Consider the following 25,837-nt stretch of genomic DNA (forward strand, 5'->3'; position numbering starts at 1 on the left):
GGGCTTGGCCTAGGCCCATTTAGAGTCTGAACATTGGCCCAACACAATAAAGAGGGTCCAACCCATAAGAAGGGAAAAACATAATTAATGACTTTATAAATGCACGTGGACCCTGACAATTAAAGGGTACACTTTCATTAATTCAAATATTTGACTTTTGAGAGTTTCTGCTGACTTGATCGTAGAGTCTCTTCCGCATTAGACGACAGAGGAATAACCAGTCTGAGAAGTCAGTAATTAGGATAAGATGTAATTTGTGTTCCCTGATATTCTGTTATTGTTTTCCCAGAAACACATAACTTTCTTAATTTGTTGTGATCACAGTTCAAATGACAAATAATATCATTAGATGTGACTCAGGATTAATATCAAAGTCTTAAATTAGACAGTTAAACTCAAATACTTATATTTTTGAAAATTTAAAAACTAAATGTCTTCATCTTAAAATAAATGGATCAAAATTGTAGAATGGAAAAAATAAGAGCACTACATTTTTTGTAATGTGAGTTTTCATATTTTGACATGAGTAAACATTGAATTGACATGAGTAAACATTGAATTGAAGATTTAAATCCTAAAAAAAAGGTTTTTCAACTTGTAAATACTATATTTGCATTTGAAGTATAAATAAAAAAAAATTATAATTGTGTAAGTTTTTTCCAATCGTATCCTTAAAATGAGTTCAGTTTCTTTACTGAACTGAGTTTTGTGTGCTGTCTTCTGCTAAACATTAAAAATATACTATTTTTTTGTATTTTAAAGATAATTTTAATATATTTTAAAATTTTAAAATTAATGACCATCGGTATATTTTGAAGACACAACAAAGGAACAACATAGAAAAATAAGTAAAAAATCCAAACTCCTTTAAAATGATAACACATAATAAAACAAAATACCATATATTTCTTTCTGTTAGAGGAAATGTCCTAACACTTAAAATATATTTCTTTTTCATTTCGTGCACTTTATTCTATTTATAAATATCTTGGATGACTCGTAAAATGAAGGGTAAAACCAAGTTCGAAGAACTAGTTGACTGAAATGTCATGCCTAGTACCTGAAACGAAATTCTATTGCTTTTGTTCCCAACAGCTAGGCTAGTTTGCAGCTTGTTGAAACTGAAATGTCAACATTAACCTGCTTCATCATGCCTTCATCTCTTGCCCATTTTATTACCTAGCTAGCTCTGTCCTATCCATAATTTAAGCATATTTAGCATCAATAAAACCGATTATTTGTTTCCTTCTTTTGTGACAGTTGATCTCGAACCTAATGGGATGTCACAAATTTGTCTATGTAGAGAATATAAGGAATTAGAAACCAAAAATATGTATGTCTGGACCTTGGTCCAGGATTCCAGAATCATCAATGAGACTGGTGTTTCTTTGCTCTGCCTTGACAAACTGTTGATTCGTCGCTCTTGGAACCCTCAGGTTTACGTGCCCATGGCGGTGCTTGATCTGGACCATAGCGATAATCATAGAAGAGCTCCTCGCTAGCATCTATGTGTTCCTTGGCAAATATGCCTACTCGGTGATCTCCAGCAACCAGCATCACCTGTGCCACAAGTACACGAGGCCAACAATTGTAATAGTTCAGAGATAAGGCAACTTAGTCCAAAGTGTACTATAAAATCCTAAAATTAGAGTTTCTGGTCTCACCTTTGCGTAGCAGTTGGGGTTTGACGAGTGGTTTGCAAATTTTAACTTGTCTCCTTTGCGATAAGCATCAAGAACGTACTGTTAAAAAACAGAAAGCAGCTTTAAGGTCTAAATTAGATTGCAGTCCCAACTTGTTATAGCTTGCCATGAAAGAAATTTGACCGAAAAGACTATGTTGACAAAAGTAACAAAAATATAATGAAACAATAATACAAGACAGAAGAAAAATGTAGAAGATGTGAGATACTTGATCATTCAAGTCAAAAAGGAAAGAAGAGTTGGCGCGGTCATATATTTTCCCACGCTTATCGGCTTCTCGGTGGGAGATCAGTTCTCCTGTGTACTCTCCTAGATAATCATTTTTGTTAACAGGGTTCTGAAATATCATCATCAATTAGTAAGGTGAACAAGCTAATGTTGGAATTTAGAAAACAAACGAATCTGTTAATCTTATCAATAACCTTCAAGAAAGCTCCCCATCCTGCAACATCAGACTTTGCCAAGAGAATCTGACAGACACCAATAAAGCAACAGTGAGACCCAAATGCATGAGTTATGCATCATGGTGTTTGATTCATGACATGAGATTAAAATCTGGATAATTTTAAACGCCTAGTTACTTACTCTCTGTTGTTGCCTTAAAAGAAGCCTCATATTTCCACATTGACCTTCTCCACGCCGGGGTGGCTCCCCTAATGAACCATCACCACAACTGTTTACAAAGAACATATAGTCAAAGTAACATACAAAAGGGGAAACCGCTGAGAAATTTTTTACTTGAACAGCAGTAAAGGGAAATACGGTGGTTTTAAACTAAAAGATACTCGCTAAATAGAGAATTATCAATTTATGGTTTCTAAAGTTTTGGGTGCGGCGCGGTGGGGCTTGTGGAGGATATGGGTTCCTGTGATGAATAATTTAATAGCATAATTATCTGTTCAGGATTTACCCTATTGTTTCCGCACAAGAATTGCTTTACTTGTTTAAAAAAGGGATAAATTCACCTAAAAGTTCTAAGAAGTAAATGATTACAATCAATGTAGTTCATTAAGAATTTAAAGGAATTTAGGACAGTTAAACAATAGAAAAGAGAGTCATCCAACTGAAATAGTATGATTTTGAGACAACATAAATGCTTTATATACAGTTAGAAAACGGAATAATACCACAAATAGAAATATTTAGTCTCCTCTAATAATGAAAACGTGATAAAGGAGTAAATAAAGACATTCCTAATAATTTATATATAATCTAGATACTCATGATTACATAGGATGTGCGCCTTATTTCTACATTATAACAGTCCTACTCAAGCTAAAACATATAAGTCATATATGCCCAATTCGCTGCGAAGGGCGTCTTAGAGACTTGATAAATATGTCGACCAGCTATTCACTACAATTGACAAATCTAATGGTATTGTTCCAAACTCTAGTTTTTCATTTATGAAATAACAATCTACCTCAATATATTTAGTCTTGAAAAACAGGATTAGAGGCTGTGTAATGCTACCTAGTTGTTACATACAAAGCTTCAAATATAATCTCTTTGACAAGTGACTGATAGGACTCCAAATAAGAGTCATACAGTGAGAAAGGAGCATGGGCCTGTTACTCAACAAGGCACAATTATTGACGGTAGGCCCAAGATATGGAATGTTTATACCAGAAGAAAGAAAGTGGGGCCAAGTGGGGAAGGAGTGAGAAATTAGTTATGAAGCAGGGCTAACGTGTAAGAGATTCTATTTTGGTGGGTTTGGGTATATGGGAGAGAAGAGAGTGGTGGAGGGCAGTTAGTTAGTCTTTTGGGTGGAAGGAGAGGTATTCTCTGGAGGAGTCTATGACTCTGGAATTATTGTTTTGCTGCAGAATTATAGCCCATTACTGTTTTACTGCATAAATTGCTGAATAATACATACTATCTTTTTCAGTTTTCCCTAGTTTCTATCATTGGTCCGACCTGCCGGATCACGAGGGGAGCTAGTATTGTTGTCCATGCCACCAAAAATGTCTCACCGAGTCGAAGCATTGGAGGAGAAAATGGCAGCAACGGAAGTATTAGTACGTCAGTCATTGGCGGAATTTCGCCAATCCATTTTGGAGGAGTTTGCTAAGTTGCATACAGAACGGCGTGAGGATCATCAAACATCTCCATTTTTGGGAATGGAGTCTGGTGCAGAGTATAAGATGTCGACGAGGAAGGTTGAGTTGCCATCTTTTGACGGCATTGACCCTGTGGGGTGGATTACGAGGGCAGAGACATATTTTGAGGTGCAAGGCTCGACCGAGGAGGTGAAGGTTCGTTTAGCCAAGTTGAGCATGGAAGGTGCAACCATTCATTGGTTCAACCTTCTACAAGAATCTGAGAAGGACTTGTCGTGGGCCCAGCTGAAACGAGAGTTGATAGGTCGTTATGGGGGTCGTACCAGCAATAATCCTTTTGAGGAATTAAAAGATTTGCTGCAGACGGGTAGCGTTGAAGAATATTTGGCAGAGTTTGAATACATATCGTCTAAAGTATCGCGGCTACCAGAGGAGCAATACCTGGGCTATTTTATTGGAGGACTGCGATTAGAGATTCGACGGAGGGTTCGCACTTTCAACCCTGTGAACCATCTACAAGCCATGCGTCTGGCTAGAGATGTGGAAATCGAATTACAGGGTGATGGATTTCAAAGAAGAGGAGGAGCACGTGTTTGGAAAAGTAATCGGGATTGGGGTATGGGTCAAGTGGACAAGTTTGGATCTGGGTCAGGCCAAGGCCCATATCCAATGAGGTTAGGAGTTGGACCAGACCCAACACAAGGGACAAAATCCAAATCATTTTCGGTGAGTAGTTCGGGTCCCCATGAATCAAGATCTGTGACACCGCAGGGTAATCGTGTATCCATGGACCGCACTCCGACCACCGATCGCAATCGTGATACGAAGCACTTACCGTATTCTGAGCTGATGAACAGGAAGGCTCAGGGGCTTTGTTTCTGATGTGGTGAGAAATACCACCCTTTACACCAGTGTGCGGAGCGCCAGTTGAGATTGGTGGTGTTAGCAGATGACGAAACAATTAATGAAGAGGGGGAGGTTATCGCGATTGAGCTGCGAGAGGAGGAAGCTGATCGTACCTTGGAATGTGGGTCTATGGGGCTGTTTGCGGAGGTCGAAATATCGTGTGGGGGTCGGAATCGTCCTTCAACCTTGCATTTAGAGGGTCGTCTCCATGGAGTAGCTTTGGGGGTGTTGATTGACAGTAGTGCTAGCCACAATTTTATTTCTCCTCATGTGGTGGTTGTAATGGAGTTGAAAGTCGACAAAGGGAAATCGATGGGGGTGCGTTTGGGAGATGGGCACAAGGTGTCAACTGTGGGAAAATGTAAAGAGCTGAAAATTCAATTAGGAGAATTCTCTACTATAGTAGCGCCATATGTGTTAGAGTTGGGAGATGTAGACATGATTTTAGGAGTTGCTTGGTTGTAGAGATTTGGGAAGGTCACTTTCGATTGGGAGAGATGACTTTGAGTTTTGTTTGGCATGGCAAACAGATAGAGTTACACGGTTAGAAACAAAAGAAATCTGGACAACAAGGGCAAACAGTGACTTCCCTCCAGAGTTTGGTTAAAGGGAATAGTCTTGATGAAAAGTCCAATTTAAAACAAGGGTTGTAGGATAAACAAGTTGGAGATATTCGACAAATTTTAGCAAATTTTGCGGTTGTCTTCTAGAAGCCACAAGGACTACCACCATGCAGGGCTGTTACTCATTCCATTGAATTGCAGCCTACAACGGGGTCGGTTAGTGTGCATCCTTACCGATACCCATATCACCATAAGGAGGAGATTGAAAAACAGGTTAGGGAGATGTTGAAGCAGGGAATTATTAGACATAGTTCAAGTGCGTTTTCCAGCCCTGTCATTCTTGTTAAGAAGAAGGACGGATCTTGGCGCATGTGTGTGGATTATAGGGAATTGAATAGGGTCACAATTCCTGATAAATATCCCATTCCAGTTGTAGAGGAGTTATTAGATGAGTTACATGGAGCGATTTATTTCTCAAAACTAGACTTGAAATCGGGATATCATCAAATACGTATGACGGAGGAAGATGTTCATAAAACGGCTTTTAGGACACATGAGGGTCACTACGAATTTTTGGTGATGCCTTTTGGGTTGACTAACGCCCCGACAACTTTTCAATCAACCATGAATAATATTTTCAAGGCATATTTACGAAAGTTTGTTCTAGTATTCTTTGATGATATACTAGTGTACAACAAAGGATGGGGGGAGCATTTGAAACACGTAGCTATAGTGTTGGAGTTGCTGCGTTAACAATACTTTAAGGTAAATAGAAAGAAGTGTGTTTTTGGGAGTAGGCAAGTGGAATATTTGGGTCATTTAATTTCTAAGAAAGGAGTGGCAGTGGACCCAGAAAAAATTAAAAGTGTGTTGAATTGGCCTATTCCTCATAATGTAAAGGGTGTAAGAGGTTTTTTGGGCTTGACGGGGTACTACCGAAAATTTATTGCGAATTATGGTAAGATTGCTAGACCTCTCACGGAATTGACAAAGAAGGACGGATTTCATTGGGGTCCTGCAGCAGAGTTGGCTTTTGAAGAATTAAAAAAGGTAATGACTCACGCTCCTCTATTGTCCTTGCCTAATTTTTCCAAGCCATTTGCAATCGAGTGTGACGCCTCCAGAGCAGGGATAGGGGCAGTGTTGATGCAAGACGGTCACCCAATAGCTTATTTCAGTAAAGCTTTGTCACCTACCAATTTAAATAAATCAGCCTATGAAAAAGAGTTAATGGCGTTAGTCTTAGCTGTCCAACATTGGAGACCGTATCTGATTGGAAGGAGTTTCAAGGTGTATTCTGACCAAAAAAGCTTGGGACACCTTTTACATCAAAGGATCACCACTGCAGTTCAAGAAAATTGGTTGGCAAAGCTGTTGGGATATTAGTTTGAGGTGATTTACAAACCTGGTCCGGATAACAAGGGTGCCGACTCACTGTCAAGAATGTTTGAAAATGGTGAATTGAAGGAGATTCAATCTTTTCCAATATGGCTGCAGGAACAACATGTCCAAAAGGAAGTTAAATCGGACCCTTTCTTGAAGCAAGTGGTGCAGAAGTTGCAGCAAGGGGACTCATCGGTTGCGTGTTTCAGCAAACATCGAGGGGTGTTATTTTACAAAAACAGATTGGTGTTATCAGCAAAGTCATCGTTAATTCCAACCATTTTAACTGAGTTTCATTCGTCACCAGCCGGTGGTCACTCGGGTTTTCTAAGAACCTATAAACGTATTGCAGGAAATGTCTATTGGACTGGTATGAAGGGGATGGTTCAAGAATTTGTTAAGGCATGTGAGGTCTGCCAACGCCAGAAGTATGAGGCAACTTCTCCAGCAGGATTACTTCAACCCTTACCTATTCCGGATAGGATTTGGGAAGATGTTTCCCTAGATTTCATTCTAGGATTGCCCAAATCAAAAGGGTTTCAGGCGATATTGGTGGTGGTGGACCGGTTGTCTAAATATGGTCATTTCATTTTGCTGAAACATCCTTACACCGCAAGAAAGATTGTTGAGCTATGGTATAATACTACGTTTCATGGATCTACTGGCAAAACTCCTTTTGAAGTGGTTTATGGGAGAACACCACCTCCATTAGTGCGTTTTACACAAGGGGAAACGCGAGTGGAAACAGTAGCAGCTGACTTGGTTGATAGAGATGAGGCCATTCGACAATTGAAATATCACTTGTTGCAAGCTCAACAGCAGATGAAGAAATTTGCAGACAAAAAACGTAGGTTCATGCAATTGGAGGTGGGAGAGTGGGTGTTTGTCAAATTGCGGCCACATAGGCAGCAGACCATAGCTCGACGTATTAATCAAAAGTTGGCACCTAGGTATTATGGACCTTTCCCAATAATTCAGAAAATTGGAGCAGTGTCTTATAAGGTGCAACTGCCAGAATCAGCCAGAGTACACCCAATTTTTCACATTTCTCAACTGAAAAAGGCGATTGGGAACCATGTGGTGGAATCTGTTTTGCCACAAGAATTGGGCATAGAGGAAGAAGGGATGGAAGAGCCCGAGGCAGTGTTAGCAGTTCGGGAAATTTCTAAGGAGGGTACCATTATCAAGCAATGGTTGGTGAAGTGGAAGGGAAGAACGGAGGAAGAGACAACATGGGAAGATGAAGTGCTATTGCAAAGTCAATTTCCTTTATTCAGCCTTGAGGACAAGGCTGTAGTTGCAGAGGAGGGTAATGATAGGACTCCAAATAAGAGTCATACAGTGAGAAAGGAGCATGGGCCTGTTACTCAACAAGGCACAATTATTAACGGTAGGCCCAAGATATGGAATGTTTATACCAGAAGAAAGAAAGTGGGGCCAAGTGGGGAAGGAGTGAGAAATTAGTTAGGAAGCAGGGCTGACGTGTAAGAGATTCTATTTTGGTGGGTTTGGGTATATGGGAGAGAAGAGAGTGGTGGAGGGCAGTTAGTTAGTCTTTTGGGTGGAAGGAGAGGTATTCTCTGGAGGAGTCTATGACTCTGGAATTATTGTTTTGCTGCAGAATTATAGCCCATTACTGTTTTACTGCATAAATTGCTAAATAATACATACTATCTTTTTCAGTTTTCCCTAGTTTCTATCAGTGACAAAGGTCATTGCCTATATTTTGCTTGTGCAACTGGTGTTATTACATTTTGTTTCTTACTTTTCCACACAATACCTTGAAGTGGAACGTCTGTTGCTTGGTGACCTTGCCAAGTCAACATCAAAATACCCAAAAATTTAAGTATTTCCCTTAAATGAGGTCTTTGTCATGAACATTCTTAATATATCTTAGTATCCTTACGGCTCCCTCCAAAAGGTCTTGACAGTGAGAACTTAAAAATGGACTTACTACACTCAGGATGAGTTAAAGTGAAGTCTTTCAGCTGGATAATATCCTTCTTATAATTGCCTCATCACATATATAATACGATAGATATGTATGTTGTATATGCAAAAGTCCCTATATGGCCTCGAGCAACAAATCCAAGAGATTGCTCTATGTAAACTTCCTCGTCAAAGTCACCATGTAGAAATGCATTCTTGATGTCAAGTAGATAACATCTAATGGTGAATAAGAAAAGGGAAGTCGAATAGATATCCTTTTGGCAATTGAAAAGAAAGTGTCAATGTAATTTTGGCCATAGATTTGTGTACGTCCTTTGACAACAAAACAAAACAAGTTTTATAGCAATTAATTTTACCATTTCCATTTCAGGAATGTCAAATCACCGACACCAACAATTAATTTACCAATTGGAACAGGAACAAACTCCTAAGTATCTACTTTGAAGAACACATATCTCATCAATCACTCGTTGTCACCACTTTAAGAGAGGTTAAGTGAGATAAAGCTTTATCTAGACAATTAGGAATAGGAACAAATGATAACAAGGACAAACAAATATATGTATGGTGAAAGACGATGATAAATTTAGTTAGTATAGTGAGACAGGTTATGCATCAAATGTGTAGAAGAGACTGAATTCAATATGGGAGATAGTGTTGGGGAAAGATCAGAAATAGCCTCCACTACAACATTATTCGTTGAAGATAGGTCCCATATTTGAATTCTAATAGGCCTTAAACGACATTGATATATATGAAGAAGGGTTGTAGAAGCATCCTGGGTCATGGAAGAGACGCCTAATGGTGATGAGAGAAGATTGACATTGTGCGAAAGTGACTACATGGAAGAACTTGTTATGAAAGTTGATGAGGTGCTGGAAGATGCGTTTTTTCCTTGAAATCTGGAACAGAATAATCCAAGGAGAGAAACGTAGATTAGACCACGAAACAAACTCCAAGGGAGCCACTACCACAGGGAAAGGAATGTATGGAGGAGGTGACCTGAGCACAGGTTGGTCAGTCATCAGGCGTTGCCATGCACCAGTTGGAGTTGTGGTTGTTGGAACAGGAGAGAGATGTGAGAAAGGGCACAAGGATGGATGTCCCACGTTGGCCTTGATGTTTGGATAGTTCAATAGTTAGGCACAACACAAGCCCAACTTGTGTGTACCGAAGAAAAAAAATGGTCTCTAGAAACTTGTAGGAGGTAGCACTAGAACAGTGCATGTGAACCTGAGAGAAAGATTCGCCAAAACAATCCTCAAGAAACAATGGATCTACTAAGCCAACATGGTTATAAGATACCATGTTATTAAACCATAGGAAAGAGAGACATAGTTAAAAGTGTGTGTTTCTGAGAGCATGGATGTTTTACTTATACTGAAAAGATGAAATCAATACAATTGAGAGAAAGGTTTGCCAAAAATAAAATCCTCGGTAGACATTGGGTTTACCAGGCCAACATATAGGAATATAGGAAAGAGAAACATTAAGCTAAAACAATAGTTTTTGAGATAACAGGGATGTTTATTTATATTGAAAAGACGTAATCAAGACCATAAATAGAGGATATTTGATGTTCTCTAATAGTAAGATGTGATACAGGAATAAATGAAAACATTTACAATAATAGATATTTGATCTAGATATTCTTGATTATATACGATGTGCTCATTATTCCTACATTTGTAATAAGGACAGTTCCAAGAACAGCTGGCATTTATTAGGTATAGAGGGAGGAGAAAGAGAGAAAAGAGAACTTTGAATAATGTTTAGTTTTGTATTGTGATGTTTTACAATAAGATGTAATTTGATGAAAAAATCTGGAGCAATCACTCCTAACTAAATAAGGAAATAAATTATACGCCCTCTTATCCTTAATAAAATACGCTTCTAATACAATCACAACACACCAATAAAAAGTAATTATTTCAGTAGATTTTGTTGAAATTTTAAAATAACGATACTGATGTATCAAATTTACCCACATTATTAATGGATTTTAAAATCCTTTCTTGCTATTTATTAATAAGAAAAACAAACATTCATTATATTTAAAAGGGACAAATTAATATTTGCTAAAAATAATAATATATTTATATAAACCAGATATAAAAAAAAATGATTCCAAGAGTGTAACTTTGGTTTCTCAAGTCAGTCGATATATATGACTGAAAAATTTACAAAAGGTTTGTGTAATACACAGAAACAACCAAATTGAGCAGATACTACTGAAATACTGGATTATTGGTGCACAAATATTACAGGTGATTTTTTGAATAATGACTTTCTTAATCAGGTGAAGCAATAGAATGGAGATATGTTCATTCAAAAACTAGCAGTCTTAAAATAAATTTCACAGAAAAAATAATCGCCATAATACCTAACCCAGCAATTCCGACAAACATCTGGGTCACATTCCCGTCCTGCAGCAAAACAAGGACATTGTCGACTTCTGCACTGACTCTTGGCACAATGGCATCCTCTGAATCGATTTTTGCAGCTTTTTGAACAACTGAAGGTAGAAAAACCAATTTATTATATTAAATCATGATTTACGAACACAACTACACATTAAGTTGAAAGTGCATTTTATAGGAACCTAACCACTGAAAAAAGAGTTTTGAAGAAATAGCTTTATATTGACAGTTTCACATCTGTTGCTCCTCAGAAATAGATGATTGCTTCTTGTATTATGTTCAAAGGTTTGCTAACCAAGGGAAACCATATTTGATCATCAATCCAGATTTCTTGCAAGATGTCTTGCAATTTTCTCTTCCATTATATTAATAAAAGCTACATAATTAAATGAAAAGTGAAATACCCGCAATACTTTTCACAGCATGTTCCACCATTAACGCAAGTACATTCCTTTCCACACATTGACTGACATCCACATGGCGTATACTGCTTGCAAGATTGGTTTTTCCCATCAGCAATTCTTTTCCATATTGATGGGTGGCCAGTAGACTTCCAAGAATATTTAAACTTCCTTGTTTTGCCCCTTTTCCTCAGCAATCGTGACCTAGATGGCATCTCCTGGTCCTAGCATGAAAACCCAGATACGAAGGAATTTAGTTGGCATCTAAAGTAGAGTGTGCTCATAAAGGTTGGTAGAAGTTTTCAGAACAAAAGTAGCATAATACATGTAAGTGCAGCCAAATGATGTTTTATTTAAAAAAAAAAAAAAAAACTCATCATACAATGGAGTATCGTGGCAGAGGTAATAAAGAAAGAATATTTATCAACTCAAAAGCCAAAAGAAAGCCAAATAAGCACCCTCATAATAAATGTAAGTGCAGCCAAATGATGTTTTATCTAAAAAAAAAAAAAGAACTCATCATACAAATGAAGTATGGTGGCAGAGGTAATAAAGAAAGAATATTTATCAACTCAAAAGCCAAAAGAAAGCCAAATAAGCACCCTATTTATGAGGCAGCCAAATAAAAAAGCCAAAAGAATTCCTTCAATCAAAGATAATTCATATATTTTGAAGTTCGATGCCTAACTAGCCTATTGAGATACCAATTATCCTATTTGCAAAGAAATTTCAGAAAATATTGATGTTGGTTATATAATTTTTTAAATAAAAAGATTGGTCATATAACCTATTGGTATATTACAAAACCTACACAAGAAAGTAGTAGGGCAAAGAAGATGGAAACAGGAAAGCTTGAATTCTCACCGTGTACTCTGCATCAAATTTTCCCTTGTCATCCATGATTGAACTAGGTGCAATGATAGACCCATGGGACATTGACACTCCTCCAGCATGCATGTAAGTAGCTATTTCCATGCAAGTCTTTAATCCAGAAAGTAAGTTCCTTGCTATGAGGCAGCTGCAGATTACGAGTTTCACTTTACATGAGCACAAAATTAAATTAGAACTAACATGAAGTAAAAGTATATGACAGGAAAATGCAATATGCTTTTAGTTTCATTTGCATAAGAACCATTAGTAACAACTGGATAAGCTTCCTACAATGGGTTGCTATTACTTGCCGCTCAGAGAAAATCATTAGTTATTATTAATTGCATAGTACAATGAAAAGGGCTGTTGCAATAGAGCACAACACTAGCACAAGAAATAAGATTATTTCACAAATAACTACATGATATGTTATATGGATATAATGTGTAATACATCAAATTCCACGGACAATTGTGAAGGTTATTTATTTCAGAGGTACAGCATTTCCACTACTAGGATACAGGTATTAATCTAAATTGGTCATACAATTTTGTGATACAGGCGAAGCTAGTACAAGATGACATTTTGGTAACATTTCAAGTTACTTGTTGCTCTCCCCTTCCCCCTCCACTCCATTAACCTTCCCTCACCAAACCCCATCAAGCATGTGGAGGGTGGGTTCCCTCTCATTTAGATGAACTCTTTATTTCTACCCACTTTTATTATTTTATTTTTGGAGGGTACTGGAGGGGAGAGATCAAGTGCTCAATGATTTCTTCCAGAACATGAGTGCAAGACAATATGTTACTTCCAAGAAACAAAAAACACTCATTTCACTCAGTAGAAAACATATGAAAGTACAAAAAATTTTACAAACTCTTTCGAAGTTAAAAGCTTTATTTTCCGTAATTACTCACATCTTCCAGAATATTAATTGAAATTGAAGTTAAAACAAGAGGTTGGGTTTGTAGCATTTAAAGGCAAAGAAAAGTGTAACTTCCATAACAACAACAACAACAGTGATAAGTGAAATAAAATAAAATCAAAACAAAACAGTGTGCAAACAAGCAAAAGAAACATATACTAGACATGAGAAAGTGAATAGACACACTATAAATTAAATTTGGTGACATCCTTGCATTTCTCAACAGAAACAGAAAAGCTCCATACCTATTTCTTCCAAACATCTCTACTCCCTTCAAGTATAATTCTTTCTCTAGAGGTTTCCAATCTGAGAGGCCTGGCATCGCATCAACTTTCCCTTCCATTGAACTGGGAAACTTAAATTCTATCTTACTTGTAGGATCTTTGGGTCCATCCCCAATACTTTTGTCCTGCTCATCCGTATCGCAAGTACTAGAAGGGTCTATTAATTTATTCGAATTATGTTTATCAGATTTGTCCAAAATTGCACAAGTAATAGTATGTTTACTTTCATCACATGCACCCAAGAGGTTATTGCTAGAATCACTATTTACAGTAATTACATCATTTGAGATAGTCTTCAGTTTTTTATTAGAATTTTGAGAACCATCAGGAGGGGTTGTTGAGTCACAAAGTGCTGTGTCTGACAGATTTGTGACTTTCCGTTTTTCCACACTTAATGAGATAGGAACATTTAAATTGAGAGATCCATGACAATCAACTTCTGTTCCAAAAGGTGCTGTACTCTGATTACCAGGTTCCTCTATAGTGGAGGGTGCCAATATCCCATCTGCCTCTTCCATAGTTGTAGTTCTCTTATTTTGATCAGACCCAGAAGTTGCATCTGTTGACACACCTTTGACTTCATTTAACTTCTGGTAATTGAAATGGCAATCAAATACAAGAAACACTTGAGTTTAAATTGAAGTTGGGTGAAAAAGTGGACACCAAAAGATAAACAGACACACGCATAGAATCAGTCACCATATACTACGTCTAAAGCACACCTTAATAAGCCAACATGCCTCATACAAAAAAATTGACTGCATTGACTTCCAATATAAATCAACAGAGCATATCTATTTTATAATGGTCGACAGTCAATGAAAACCTGTTCAACTGAATACCGGGGGAGCGGGTGGTGTGACTAATTTCATCTTTTAGAATTGAAAACCAGTAAAAAATTCAAAATTTGACAAATATGTATCTCAGACAAGGAAAAATACCTCAAGGTAACACTGATCACTGCATGGTTTCTTGTCACCTTCAGGATCACACCATACTGTCTGCTTTTCACTCTGAAGTAAACCATCAAATTAGTCTTATGGATGAGGAAACTATGGATTGAGTTGAAAATAACACAGGATACAGTTACTTACAGGATATACTAAAGGTTGAGAACAGCCATGCAGACGACAATCAAAAATCTGCTGTATGAAAAGCAAGAAAGAATGGATGCACTTACTATGAGATGATAAAATGATAAAAGTATCATGCTTTTAGTACTTACTAGGCACCGGCGACAAAAAAGATTATCAAACGAATCTAATGCAGCACTCAGGCTTTTCTCTGGAGAGATGCCAATACATTCATAATCTCCTGGGTTTTCCAAATGCTGATCCAACATACCAATGTTCTTTTCCTTTATACTTTTGTACCTCTCCTGCAGATTGTTTCCAAAATTTCTCCCAGAAATAAAAATTGCTTCACAATGTAAATCACCAGATGCATGTTTTTCTTTTAAAGTTAGATTAACAACCATGAAGCATAATCTCGTTCCACAAGTTATGCAAGATTACCTGAATTTCTGAACTGGTGCCCCCAACAAATTCGCTAACAATATTCAGTACCTCCTCATTTAACCCATATTCCTCAAATGCCATCCTAGCAAATCAAATAAAGACAATAATTATTGAAAGGAAAAACGTTGAACATTTCATAAAGTTTATAAATGTTATTAAAATTCTTGTGCGATCACAATAAAAGTATTGTTTCCTGAACACTTAAACAGTTATTTGCACGCCAACAAAACATTGATCTTACTTGTCAATTAAATGATATTCATATGGCTAATGAGAAATGTTACAATCAAGATTGTTCTACTTCCATTGAATCTTCAGAAATAAATGGACCTTCTTTAAACAGCTCTATCCTATTCATTTTAACTTACCACATTACACGGTCTTCAGCCTCGGAAAATTCATGTTTTTCTTCCTCATGTTCTGTTAACTCTTCCTCACTGTCACTACATATCAGTGCTTCACTTCCATGTTGATCATAGTAGATTCTTCTTCTTCCAACAACTGACTGATCTTCAGCCATTCTCTGATTTCTGATGCGTGTGAAAGATTTAAAATAGCATAAAAACATTATAAATCTGCGTACTCACCGATCAATAAATTTTGAAATCTCAGTTTCTGTTTTAAAATGGAAAGCAGGTAGTTTCAATTTGGAAAAAAAAAAATTGCACAACAGACCCATCAGGAGAGAAATTAATTATTTGAAAGTTAAAACACCTGTCCAGAAATATCCAAGAGGTATACGGCGGTAATCTTTCAATATATGGTATTTTGATACTTGTAGCAGATAATACATCTTGATTGCTGTGGTCTTTGTCTCCTGAGACTGGAGAGAAACCACTGAATTTACATAAAGGACGGTCAATTCTAGAAAGAATTGGAGTTTTCCTATTTTCCTCCTGTGAAGAACCCCTTGTTGATATTGCCGATAGGACTCCTGAGGTATGACATTGTAGCTTCTTCTCATTGCTCTGAATTTTTTCCTGCAGAAATATAACTAAGGTTGATTGCAATGAGTACAAAAAGAGCCCTCTCAACATTGAAATTTTCGAAGAAACATGAAAAGAAAAACTGCTTGCAGCTCATACAAAGACTTCTCACCAATATAACCAAATTAGAAAAATTAACTCTCTGTCAGAATGTCAAACAAGAACTGAAATAAAATTTATAGACAATCGAATTCGCATACAATAACAAATGTTACGAGATAGAGTTTAAGGTCATCTTCTCGAATAAATAGAAACAAAAAGTTATGTCTCAGCCAACAAACTATAAAAGTCTGGACTCTTTCCTAGAAGAATAAAGCTAAGGCAGCTTAAACCCGTTTCAATCTTACTTTAATGTATACAATTCTCTCCGCCTGGATTTGCTTTTTCAACTGATTTATCTTGAGGGACAAGGTTCCCAATACATCATTTGCAGCCTCTCCAAGTTGTTTCTGTCGACATTACAGAACAAAAAGTTACCATTTCAAAAGTACAGAAAATAGAAAATCATAAAACAAAATCCGCTACATGCAGTAGCGGCGTAAAATTTCAATTCTCACTCGACGAAGCAAAAGGACCATTTAATCAGTAACGAAAAATCCACAACAAAACAGAAACCAACATTGAAGACTAAGCACAATCCAAAAGCCCTACTCCCGAATCAAGTCTTGTGATATTCAATTACAGAGAGATAGAGAAACAGAGAGCTCTTAAATGATGTTCGCTCGTGACTATCATGTCAAATTCAAAATTCTATACAGGCATAGTCAAATTCTGAAAAGCAGTTACGCCACCGATTCCTTTGAGTCAAAATAGAAAAAAGGAATTGAAGCATTAAACAGCAAGTTATCTAGTTATTGTTAAATAGAAGAAAGAGAGAGAAACTAACTACTCGAGGTTTGGAAACGGAGTCGGTAGGTTTTGACACCATCGATGATGTGCCGTGTGGTGTGGAGTCAGTCGATCGAAGGAAGTGGAAGAAGAAAAAGAGAGACTCACTCACTCTCGTGTGTGCTGTGTAAGAAAGAAGAGAAAGAAAGTAACAACTTCTGAGTTTTGACACGTTTGGTTACATGGCCTACCGCGGAAACAAACGCAACGTAATTTTTGGTGGTTGCGTATAAATGGTAAGGTACGCGCTATTCACCACCGCTACTATTTTCTGCTACTGTTTTTTTCGTTATATTTTACGCTATTGCCTATATTGTGGGATATTGTGGGAGTTAATTACCTTTAATTTGGACCGATCCATCCACCTTTTGTGGTCATTTCCTCGCGTCCTTTTAACCGTAAGGTGAAAAAATATATATATATACTAAGGTCAATTGTGTTGGTACATTATTCCAATTGTATTATTGCAATATGCAAAGATGGGTTTTTTAAGAGTTCAATTTAACTATTTTGACATACTTTGAATCTAAAACTTTGGTATTAAATTTATAAATACTACATCTAATATATAATTTACATGTACCATCACAAAATAAGAAGTTTGTGTATGAAGATGCCTTGGAAAGAGGTGCACTAATTATAATGCTCCTTTATGTGAAGAGCAAACAATTAGTTGCATCTATGTTTTGTGCTCTGAACTGAAAAATAATTATAAAGGTGTGGAAGGATGGAGACAGAATGGTTTAGTGCTGTGTGACGGGATTGACTTAACATATCTGTCCGACATTTATCGTGATTCATTTCACCGTTAAAAATAGGTTTAATTATGCCTTTGGTCCCATTTTGGAGTCAAAATCTCAAAATGGTACCCAAATTTTTAAAAGTCTCAAAATGGTCCCCTTTTTTGTTGAAATGTCTCACGTTTGCCCTTGCCGTTAAGTCAACGTTGACGCCGTTAGAGGGAGTGTCACGTGTCAGTTCCTCGATTTTTTGAATTTTTTTTGAATTTTTTTTGAATTTTTTTTTATTTTTAATTTTATTTTTAATTTTTTTTAAAAAATTAAAAAAAAATGTCACGTGTCAAGCTGTCATTGTGTCACGTGGCAGTGACAGTGACATGTGTCAATATTACGCCACGTGTCATTTTCTTAGTCTCAATTTGGTCCCTTTATTTTAATTTGTCTCAATTTAGTCCCAATTTTTGTAAAAATGGGCAATTTTGTCCCTCTCCAAATTGAAATCAAATTTAATTTCTGTATAAATGTACACAAATATTTCCATCAAAATTGATATTTCAAGTAAATATTTTTAACCAAATTAAGTTCATTTAATTAATATTTTACATTGAACTTTATTTAAAATGGTTTAAAAGTTGTTAATAGAAAATAATGTTAATAGAAGAAAATTCATAAAATTACCTAGTTCATGTTACAATAAAACACATATAAATTTAAAATTTTAAAACAATTTTAAGTAAAGTTGAATGTGAAACATAATTTTAACTAAACTTAGTTATGTTAAAAATATATAATAAAAATATCAATTTGAATACAAATATCAAATTTAATAAAAATATTTGTATAACATTTATATAAAATTAAATTTTGTTTCAATTTGAAGGGGGACAAAATTGCTAATTTTTACAAAAATTGGGACTAAATTGAGATGAATTAAAATAAAGGGACCAAATTGAGACTAACAAAATGACACGTGGCGTAATACTGACACGTGTCACTCTCACTACCACATGGCACGATGACAGCTTGACACATGGCAATTTTTTGATTTTTTTAAAAAATTAAAAATAAAAAAAAAAATTCAAAAAATCGAGGAACTGACATGTGTCACTCCCTCTAACGGCGTAACGGGAAGGGCAAACGTGAGACGTTTCAACAAAAAAGGGGACCATTTTGAGACTTTTAAAAATTTGGGTACCATTTTGAGATTTTGACTCTAAAATGGGGACCAAAGGCATAATTAAACCTTAAAAATATTAAGATCTTTTTAGATTATGATGATGGTGAAAAAGTGTCAAACTTCATTGAAAGTAAATTTTCACAAAAAGTTCATTTATTTGATATGATCCACTTTCAATCAGAAATACATTTTAAGAACTTAAAAACAATTGGTCAAGGTGTAGAAAAAAAGATGACAAGATTTGAAAAGACAAAAGAAATAAATGTGTTGAGCCTGTTGAAGATGCAAAATTTCTGAAGAAAACAACACTTATAAACAATTTCAGGCGATTATCGGAAAGACAGATTAAAACAAGTGGTGACATTGTAGATGATCAATGCCTAGGTGTGCAAATCTTATAATTTAATCGTTAAGCCCAGAAGTTTATCATTTTAAGGACAAAGAGAAATACAAATGTGTAAGTGTTATTCATATAAAAATAAATCGAGAAAAGAGTAATTAATGATGATGGATTATTTGAATGAAAAATAAAGGTGATACAAGAGCACACTAAGTTCTTTCAGTAAATTGATAAGAAATAATATAAAGATATTGATAAAATTTCCTAGCTTAAAAACTTATTTTGAAGAACTCGATTAAAATAAAAATTGAAACAGAAGTATCGAACAGTTATCGGATATCAAAACATGTATTTACTACACGATGGCAACTTAGTAATAGTTCTCTTAGTATAGAAAATTGATGAGAAAATATACTTTAACACACTTCTACACTCATTTGACATTATCACTCTCCATTTATAAAAATCTTGTATAATTTTACCATTGTCCAAAAACTGTACACGTGCACCATAGGAATGATTAACCATCAAAATGTTTTTATAAATTGGGACCTTGATTATAATTTGTTAATGTGAAAATCCTATGTACTACATTGAAAAAAAAAAAAACTCCACAATATTTATTATACCACACTTATTGTTTGAAGTCTAACTGTATTGTGTGGCCCTTCGGCCAATCGGCCAAGCGAACCAAGAGTTTGATCAAGGTCAAGCGGTCGCAGGCCACCCGCTACAGGCAAACCTCACCTTGGACGCTGATGTAACAATACCTCCGGAGTCTCAACTTTGAAACGCTAAATCAGTTACCCGTCGGCCAGACGGGCTAAACACTCCCTCCGCCTTCAGTTCCAGTTGAACTTTGTCTCCATTTCCATGGAGACCCTCACTCATAAGGACACTCGTCAGACCGCACGACCCTCGGTCGGGCGGCCATGCCAAAACCTGGATCAGTAAGTTAGAAATAAATTAAGATAATACAAGTCAGTAATCAAGTTTAAAAAGCAACTGGGTCATGATTAAGAAACCCTAATCATAGGCCCACACCGAAAACTATAAATAGAGGCCTAAGATAGGTTGGTAAGAATCTTTAACTCACATTTATTACAACAGTTACTAATACTTACCGATCGATCTTAGCTAACTCTTAAGCATCAGAGCCTGTTAGACAGGTACACCAATCGCCAGCGTGACCAAACAGAGGAGGAGAAAGATTGTATTGAACGAAGGATTTGACGACTTAATTGAAGAGAACGGAGATAGTAAAGATTAAAGGATAATTCAAGTCTTGATAGTAGGTATTTGGTCCCTACACCCGAAAATCTTGTATAATTTTACCATTGTCCAAAAACTATACACGTGGACGATATGAATAATTAACCATCAAAATGTTTTAATAAAGTGGGACCTTGATTATAATTTGTTAATGTGAAAATCCTATGTACTACATTGAAAAAAAACTCCATAATGTCTAACCCAACACTAAAATTTATATATATATATATATATATATATATATATATATATATATATATATATATATAAATATAAGATGTCTACAAAGCTACCTAAAATTTGAGTCTAAAACGGAGATAGTAAAGATTAAAGGATAATTCAAGTCTTGATAGTAGGTATTTGGTCCCTACACCTGAAAATCTTGTATAATTTTAACATTGTCCAAAAACTATACACGTGGACGACATGAATAATTAACCATCAAAATATTTTAATAAATTGAGACATTGATTATAATTTGTTAATGTGAAAATCCTATGTACTACATTGAAAAAAAAACTCCACAATGTCTAACCCGACACTAAAATTTATATATATATATATATATATATATATATATATATATATATATATAAATATATATATATATATATAAATATAAGATGTCCACAAAACTACCTAAAATTTGAGTCTAAAAGTTGGATTGAAGTCGGTCATATGACGGCTTGAATTTCATTAACAAATATTATTGTATAAAAAATATTATATTTTGTTATTATTTTTTAACTAAAATATTCTCTTATTTTTAAAAAATAGACTATTTGTATCTGTTTTACTTATGAATAAAATAAAATGTTAATTTATATATCCAAGGAACGAAACTATAATAATGCTTTTCAAATGATTTTCATTTGTATGTTATAAAGATTTAAATTTATGTTTTTGTTAATTTATTGTTTTCTTTTCATTTAACCCGCTTTCAAATTATTATTTATATATCGATTTAAATTCAATTTTTTGAATTTCTTTAACATTCATGTTTTCTTTTTAAATCCATTACTTTTTAAATTATTTTTTATCAATAAATTCTCTATTTGAATGTTATTTATAGAAAATTTACAAGTTAAATTCATAAAAAAAATGTGTAAGCTTAGCCTTTTTATTTTCATTATTCAAAATGATGTTTTAATAATTATGAAAATTAAATTGATTCTTTCACATAGTGAATTGTTTACTGAAATTAATTATTTTGGGTAAAAACTGGTAATTCTTATCATCCTCTAAATTGAAAATTAAGAATGACCGGTCTAAACAAAACTAACAAATTATATTTATTTTGATTGACTGAACTTTCTGAACTAATTTTAAAAAATAAATAATAAGATTAAGTAAAATAAAAATGATGAAATGTTAACTCTAACAAAAACAAAATACCTTTCAAATAAAAAGTTTCAAGAGATTATAAAATAGGAAATTGATATTTTAACTACTAAATTTTTATAATTTTTTTTTACGTATTATTTTCTAAGTGATTTTAAAATATTGACAAAGAAAAAATAATAAAATAGAAAACCGCTCAGAAAATTGTAAGAAAAAGTTATTAAAATTTATTACTCAAAAAATTATTTTCCATTGAAATATAAGCTTAAGTAAATACATGGATCAATGAAGCATAAAGGGAAATTTTATGGAAATAAATCACAGTCGAAATGAAATTAAAGAAACTTCCAAGCTGAGATTGAATGAATTGTGGCTCCTTTCCATCCAAGTATCAGGCATTTCCCGTTTCTTTCCACAGTGCAGAAATTCCCACACTCAAATTTTTTGGTAACCAAGTTAGCTTGGTACAATGATGACTCGCTAAATGCAGTCTCCACCATACTATACCTTGCAAAGAATCTTCTCCAAACATCTATCTTCACATCCCTGACCCTTCTTTCTCCATCTTCCATAGCAACAATGTTTCGTATCCCTTCTGATAATATTCCCTCAAGTCGCATTCTGCACTCGTAATCCTGCTTCATGCAGGTGTCAATGCAGTCAAAAAATGCCGCGTAGAAGAACAATGCTTCAATGAAGCGATTCACAAAGGAGGGTGAATTGTGCTTTGCTTCCAACTCAAGAACTATCATTATAGTTGGTCTGATTTTTCTCATCACCCGCATCAGGTGTTCCAAAGAAACAAAATCCGACACCATAGTCCTCAGCATATAGGGAGAATAAACAGCTACAGCTTCATTATCCTCAATTCCAAATTGCTCAGCCTTGATCTCTGTGATGCTTCTGACAAAAACTATCTTATATAAAAATGACAAGTTCAAGGATTCAGCAAAACTCACTAACCTTTTCCCTGTTTCTTCAAGTCTGGTTTTACCTTGAAGTCCAATGGCGGTTATCTTCAGAAGCTCAACTTGCCTTTCATGCCTCTCAGCCAGTGCTTGCATCAAAGCTGTGCATTGCACCCCACACCCAATATCAAGGTTTATGAGATGAATTCTGGTTTGAAATGCCACATGTTCCACTATGGCTTGCACCCCAGCAAACTGCATTACTTGATTGAAAGGAATTTTTTCATGGCACGTAAGAGCCATGTTAGTATCCAATCTTAGCTTCTCAATCATTTCCCTTTCCTCGTTTTTTACACACTTGTTCAGTGTCACTTTTCCACTCGTTTCTCTTTTGATCCTTTCAAGAAGTGCTTGAGAGAAATGAAAAACAACTCTCTCAACGGGGCTTCCACCACCGCCTGAAGAGTTCCACAGCAAATGGGAAAGTAGCATGCTGGCACGTTCAAATTGCTGGCACCCTACCCTCTCAGCAGCTGCCAGAAGAAACTGAGCGAGCTCCACGCCTCTATTTTCTTCTTCCGATAAAACCCCAAGACTCATTCCATAAGGGTGCATGGGGATGCAAAGATCATGGTGCCACTGTGTAGAGTGTTGAAGATACCTTGCTCCGGCCACTCTTATTATTTCTTCAGTTGATAACTTCTGAGGACTGAAGCAAGTTTCAACACTACACCTGATGTTTTGCGTCCCTATCTTATTGAACCTTCTTCCATAATTGCTCAGGAGCTCTAGTGATGCTAAAGAAGATGGCAGAACTTGTTTATCCTTTTGTCCCTTAGTTTCTTGAAAAGAAAACTTCTTTGGTGGCTGAACAGATTCGAAGTTGAACTCCTCAGACGTCACGTGATCAAAATCGAAACTACGTTGCTGCTTTTGAGATTGATCTTCGTGAGTATTTAACTCCATTGTTGAAGAGAAAGTGTGCTCCCTTTGGAGCACAACATCCTCTCCTTGTATAGAGCCATAACCGCCATGGAATTCGTTGGATTTGAAAGGTGTGAAGGAAAAAGGACCCCTTCCCATGTTGCGTTGCAGCTGAATTAATCAAGCAGGGTATTAACAATGAGCTTATGAAGAAAAATATCGACATTGGTGTTTGCACAGTCCTTATTCATGGTCGGAAAGGAATATTTGTTAGAGGATAATATTGGTAGAAGAAATCAAATGCATTATCTAGAACGTGAGAAGTATCATGCAACTTTGATGTTATATTTCGATGTTTTCATCAAATGCCGCCGTCACCCATGGTTGGTTTATCATTATTGAAACAAATGTTCGAATCAATACAAACTATGGAGTAATAGATATAATTTTTAATCCGATAAGTGTTCCTAAGAAGTTCAGCCAGCGTGACGAGAGAGTTGAGGAAAATGATGGATGGCCTTTTTTAATTAGGGAGTGGCCATTTCCAAGAAAAGTCCCACAATATCAAACAGACTTTATCATGCACACAAATATGAGAAATATGCTATAGATTGCTGATAGTATATGCTAAATTTGTCCTGGAGCATGAACTGTGCTACATCATGAGATGTTTCCTAGGAATTTTTTTGGTTACATTCATGGCTAGATGTTTTTGTCTAGTATGGTAGGATGCATATATGAAGGCTTTTAATTATAAGGCCATTTTGTTGAAACTAAAGAAAAAGAAGATTTTTTTTTTTTTCAATTTATACTTTGTTTGCATTAGGGAGTTTAGATTGTTTAGTTTAAAAAGAAGTGAAGAAAAACCAAAGAAAAATTGTGAAAGTTTATGAGTTACACCTACAGCAAATTCCTTCAACCCATGACCTACATTACACCATTCCTATATCTTTCAAATTTTATGCTTGAGACTTTTACATGTCATTGCAGTGAATTCTAAGTCATGCAAAAGAGTTTACCAAACAACTAGAAAATAGGTTATCCTCCACCATAATCAATTATGTTGTAACAGGCTTGCCTCGTTGTTTTTTTAGTCAAGTACATTGAAAGTTTTTTTTGTATTTTGGAGTCTATTGAAAGTTAAATTTGTATAAATGAGTTCCTTATTTTATTTTATTTTTTTGCAAAAATGAGTCAAGTCGTCAAAGTGGAAGACGATATTGGCGGTGAAGTCATCCTCTCCCGACCGGTTTCTTTATTTTTTTTAAAAGATAATGTCATCATGTTAAATGACGTTTTGTTCTATTTGGAAAAAGTGAAGTCATCCTCTTACATGACGACTTCACTTTTTTTATTTTTTTTTTGTTAAAATGAATCAATTTCACCGCTTTTAAATTAACACCAAATTTAATATCTTTTATAAAAATTATACTAATATTTTTTCTAAAAATGACATCTTTATTAATTATTTTTTAAATTCAATTATAAATTACTAAATTTAATTATAAATTGAATAAAATTCATATATTTAATTGTTAAATAGAATATAATTATTTAAAATATTATTATAATATAATTATTAAGTGTTTTCTTATAATATTTATATTCTAAAATACTTGTACTTTAAAATTGATATTTAAAAATATTTCAAGTATTATAAATATTATACAAAAGTAAATTAATATTTATAAAATTAACATTTAAATATAAAATATTTTAAATTTTAATATCTAAAATGTAATAAAAATATTAAATATTTTAGATTTAAATATCAATTTTACAAATATTAATATATATTTTTTAAAAATTTAATAATTATATTTTAATAATATTTTAAATAATATATTCTATTTAACAATTGAATCTAACAATTGATTCAATTTATAATTAAATATAATAATTTATAATTGAATTTCAAAAACAACTAATAATAATATCAATTTTAGAAATAAATATATGATATTTATAAAAAAATTAATTTGGTCTCAACTTGTAAGGGAAAAATTGTTCCATTTTAATAAAAACTGAGACTAAATTAAAGAAAAATATTAAATATAGGGACTGAATTGAATAAAAATAATGAATATCGAAATTAAATTGAACAAAAATAATGATTATCAAAACTAAATTGAACAAAAAAAAATAATACAATTACAAACTAACAAATGACACAATTGTGAGTTGGAATGTGGAAATTTTTTTAAATTAAAAAAAATTAAAAAAATTAGAAAAATTATTAAAAATTTTAAAAAAATGATAAAATCAGGAATTGACAT

The 25,837-nt window shown here is 34.6% G+C and overlaps 3 protein-coding genes across 7 annotated transcripts; 1 reads left to right on the forward strand and 2 right to left on the reverse strand.

The window, feature by feature from the left end:
* Positions 1 to 873: 873 nt before the first annotated feature.
* Positions 874 to 17,072, reverse strand: LOC114191522 (histone-lysine N-methyltransferase EZA1-like). Of its 5 annotated transcripts, none has more exons than XM_028080735.2 (17): positions 16,858 to 17,072; positions 16,319 to 16,420; positions 15,700 to 15,965; positions 15,354 to 15,515; positions 14,983 to 15,067; positions 14,694 to 14,846; positions 14,563 to 14,610; positions 14,410 to 14,481; positions 13,430 to 14,058; positions 12,254 to 12,407; positions 11,393 to 11,613; positions 10,952 to 11,083; positions 2,289 to 2,376; positions 2,126 to 2,173; positions 1,912 to 2,040; positions 1,665 to 1,742; positions 874 to 1,560 (listed from the first exon to the last, which is right to left on the reverse strand). In XM_028080735.2, exons 1-17 carry the CDS (start codon positions 16,897 to 16,899, stop codon positions 1,369 to 1,371), a joined length of 2,601 nt encoding a protein of 866 aa, XP_027936536.2. In that variant the 5' UTR covers positions 16,900 to 17,072; the 3' UTR covers positions 874 to 1,368. The 5 variants fall into 5 exon arrangements, with proteins under 5 accessions (XP_027936536.2, XP_027936535.2, XP_085532040.1 ...); XM_028080734.2 differs by having other exon boundaries at positions 14,563 to 14,613; XM_085675914.1 differs by having other exon boundaries at positions 16,861 to 17,069.
* On the forward strand, positions 3,084 to 4,811 carry LOC146884782 (uncharacterized). Its single transcript, XM_085675915.1, has one exon. It carries the CDS (start codon positions 3,659 to 3,661, stop codon positions 4,646 to 4,648), a length of 990 nt encoding a protein of 329 aa, XP_085532041.1. The 5' UTR covers positions 3,084 to 3,658; the 3' UTR covers positions 4,649 to 4,811.
* A 4,992-nt stretch (positions 17,073 to 22,064) lies between the features above and the next one.
* Positions 22,065 to 23,720, reverse strand: LOC114191314 (scarecrow-like protein 23). Its single transcript, XM_028080484.2, has one exon. It carries the CDS (start codon positions 23,718 to 23,720, stop codon positions 22,065 to 22,067), a length of 1,656 nt encoding a protein of 551 aa, XP_027936285.2.
* Positions 23,721 to 25,837: the final 2,117 nt, after the last annotated feature.

The sequence above is a fragment of the Vigna unguiculata genome, chromosome 7 (assembly GCF_037176805.1).
Source record: "Vigna unguiculata cultivar grain cowpea cultivar isolate G323 ecotype 2 chromosome 7, ASM3717680v1, whole genome shotgun sequence".
Classification (NCBI taxonomy): domain Eukaryota; kingdom Viridiplantae; phylum Streptophyta; class Magnoliopsida; order Fabales; family Fabaceae; genus Vigna; species Vigna unguiculata.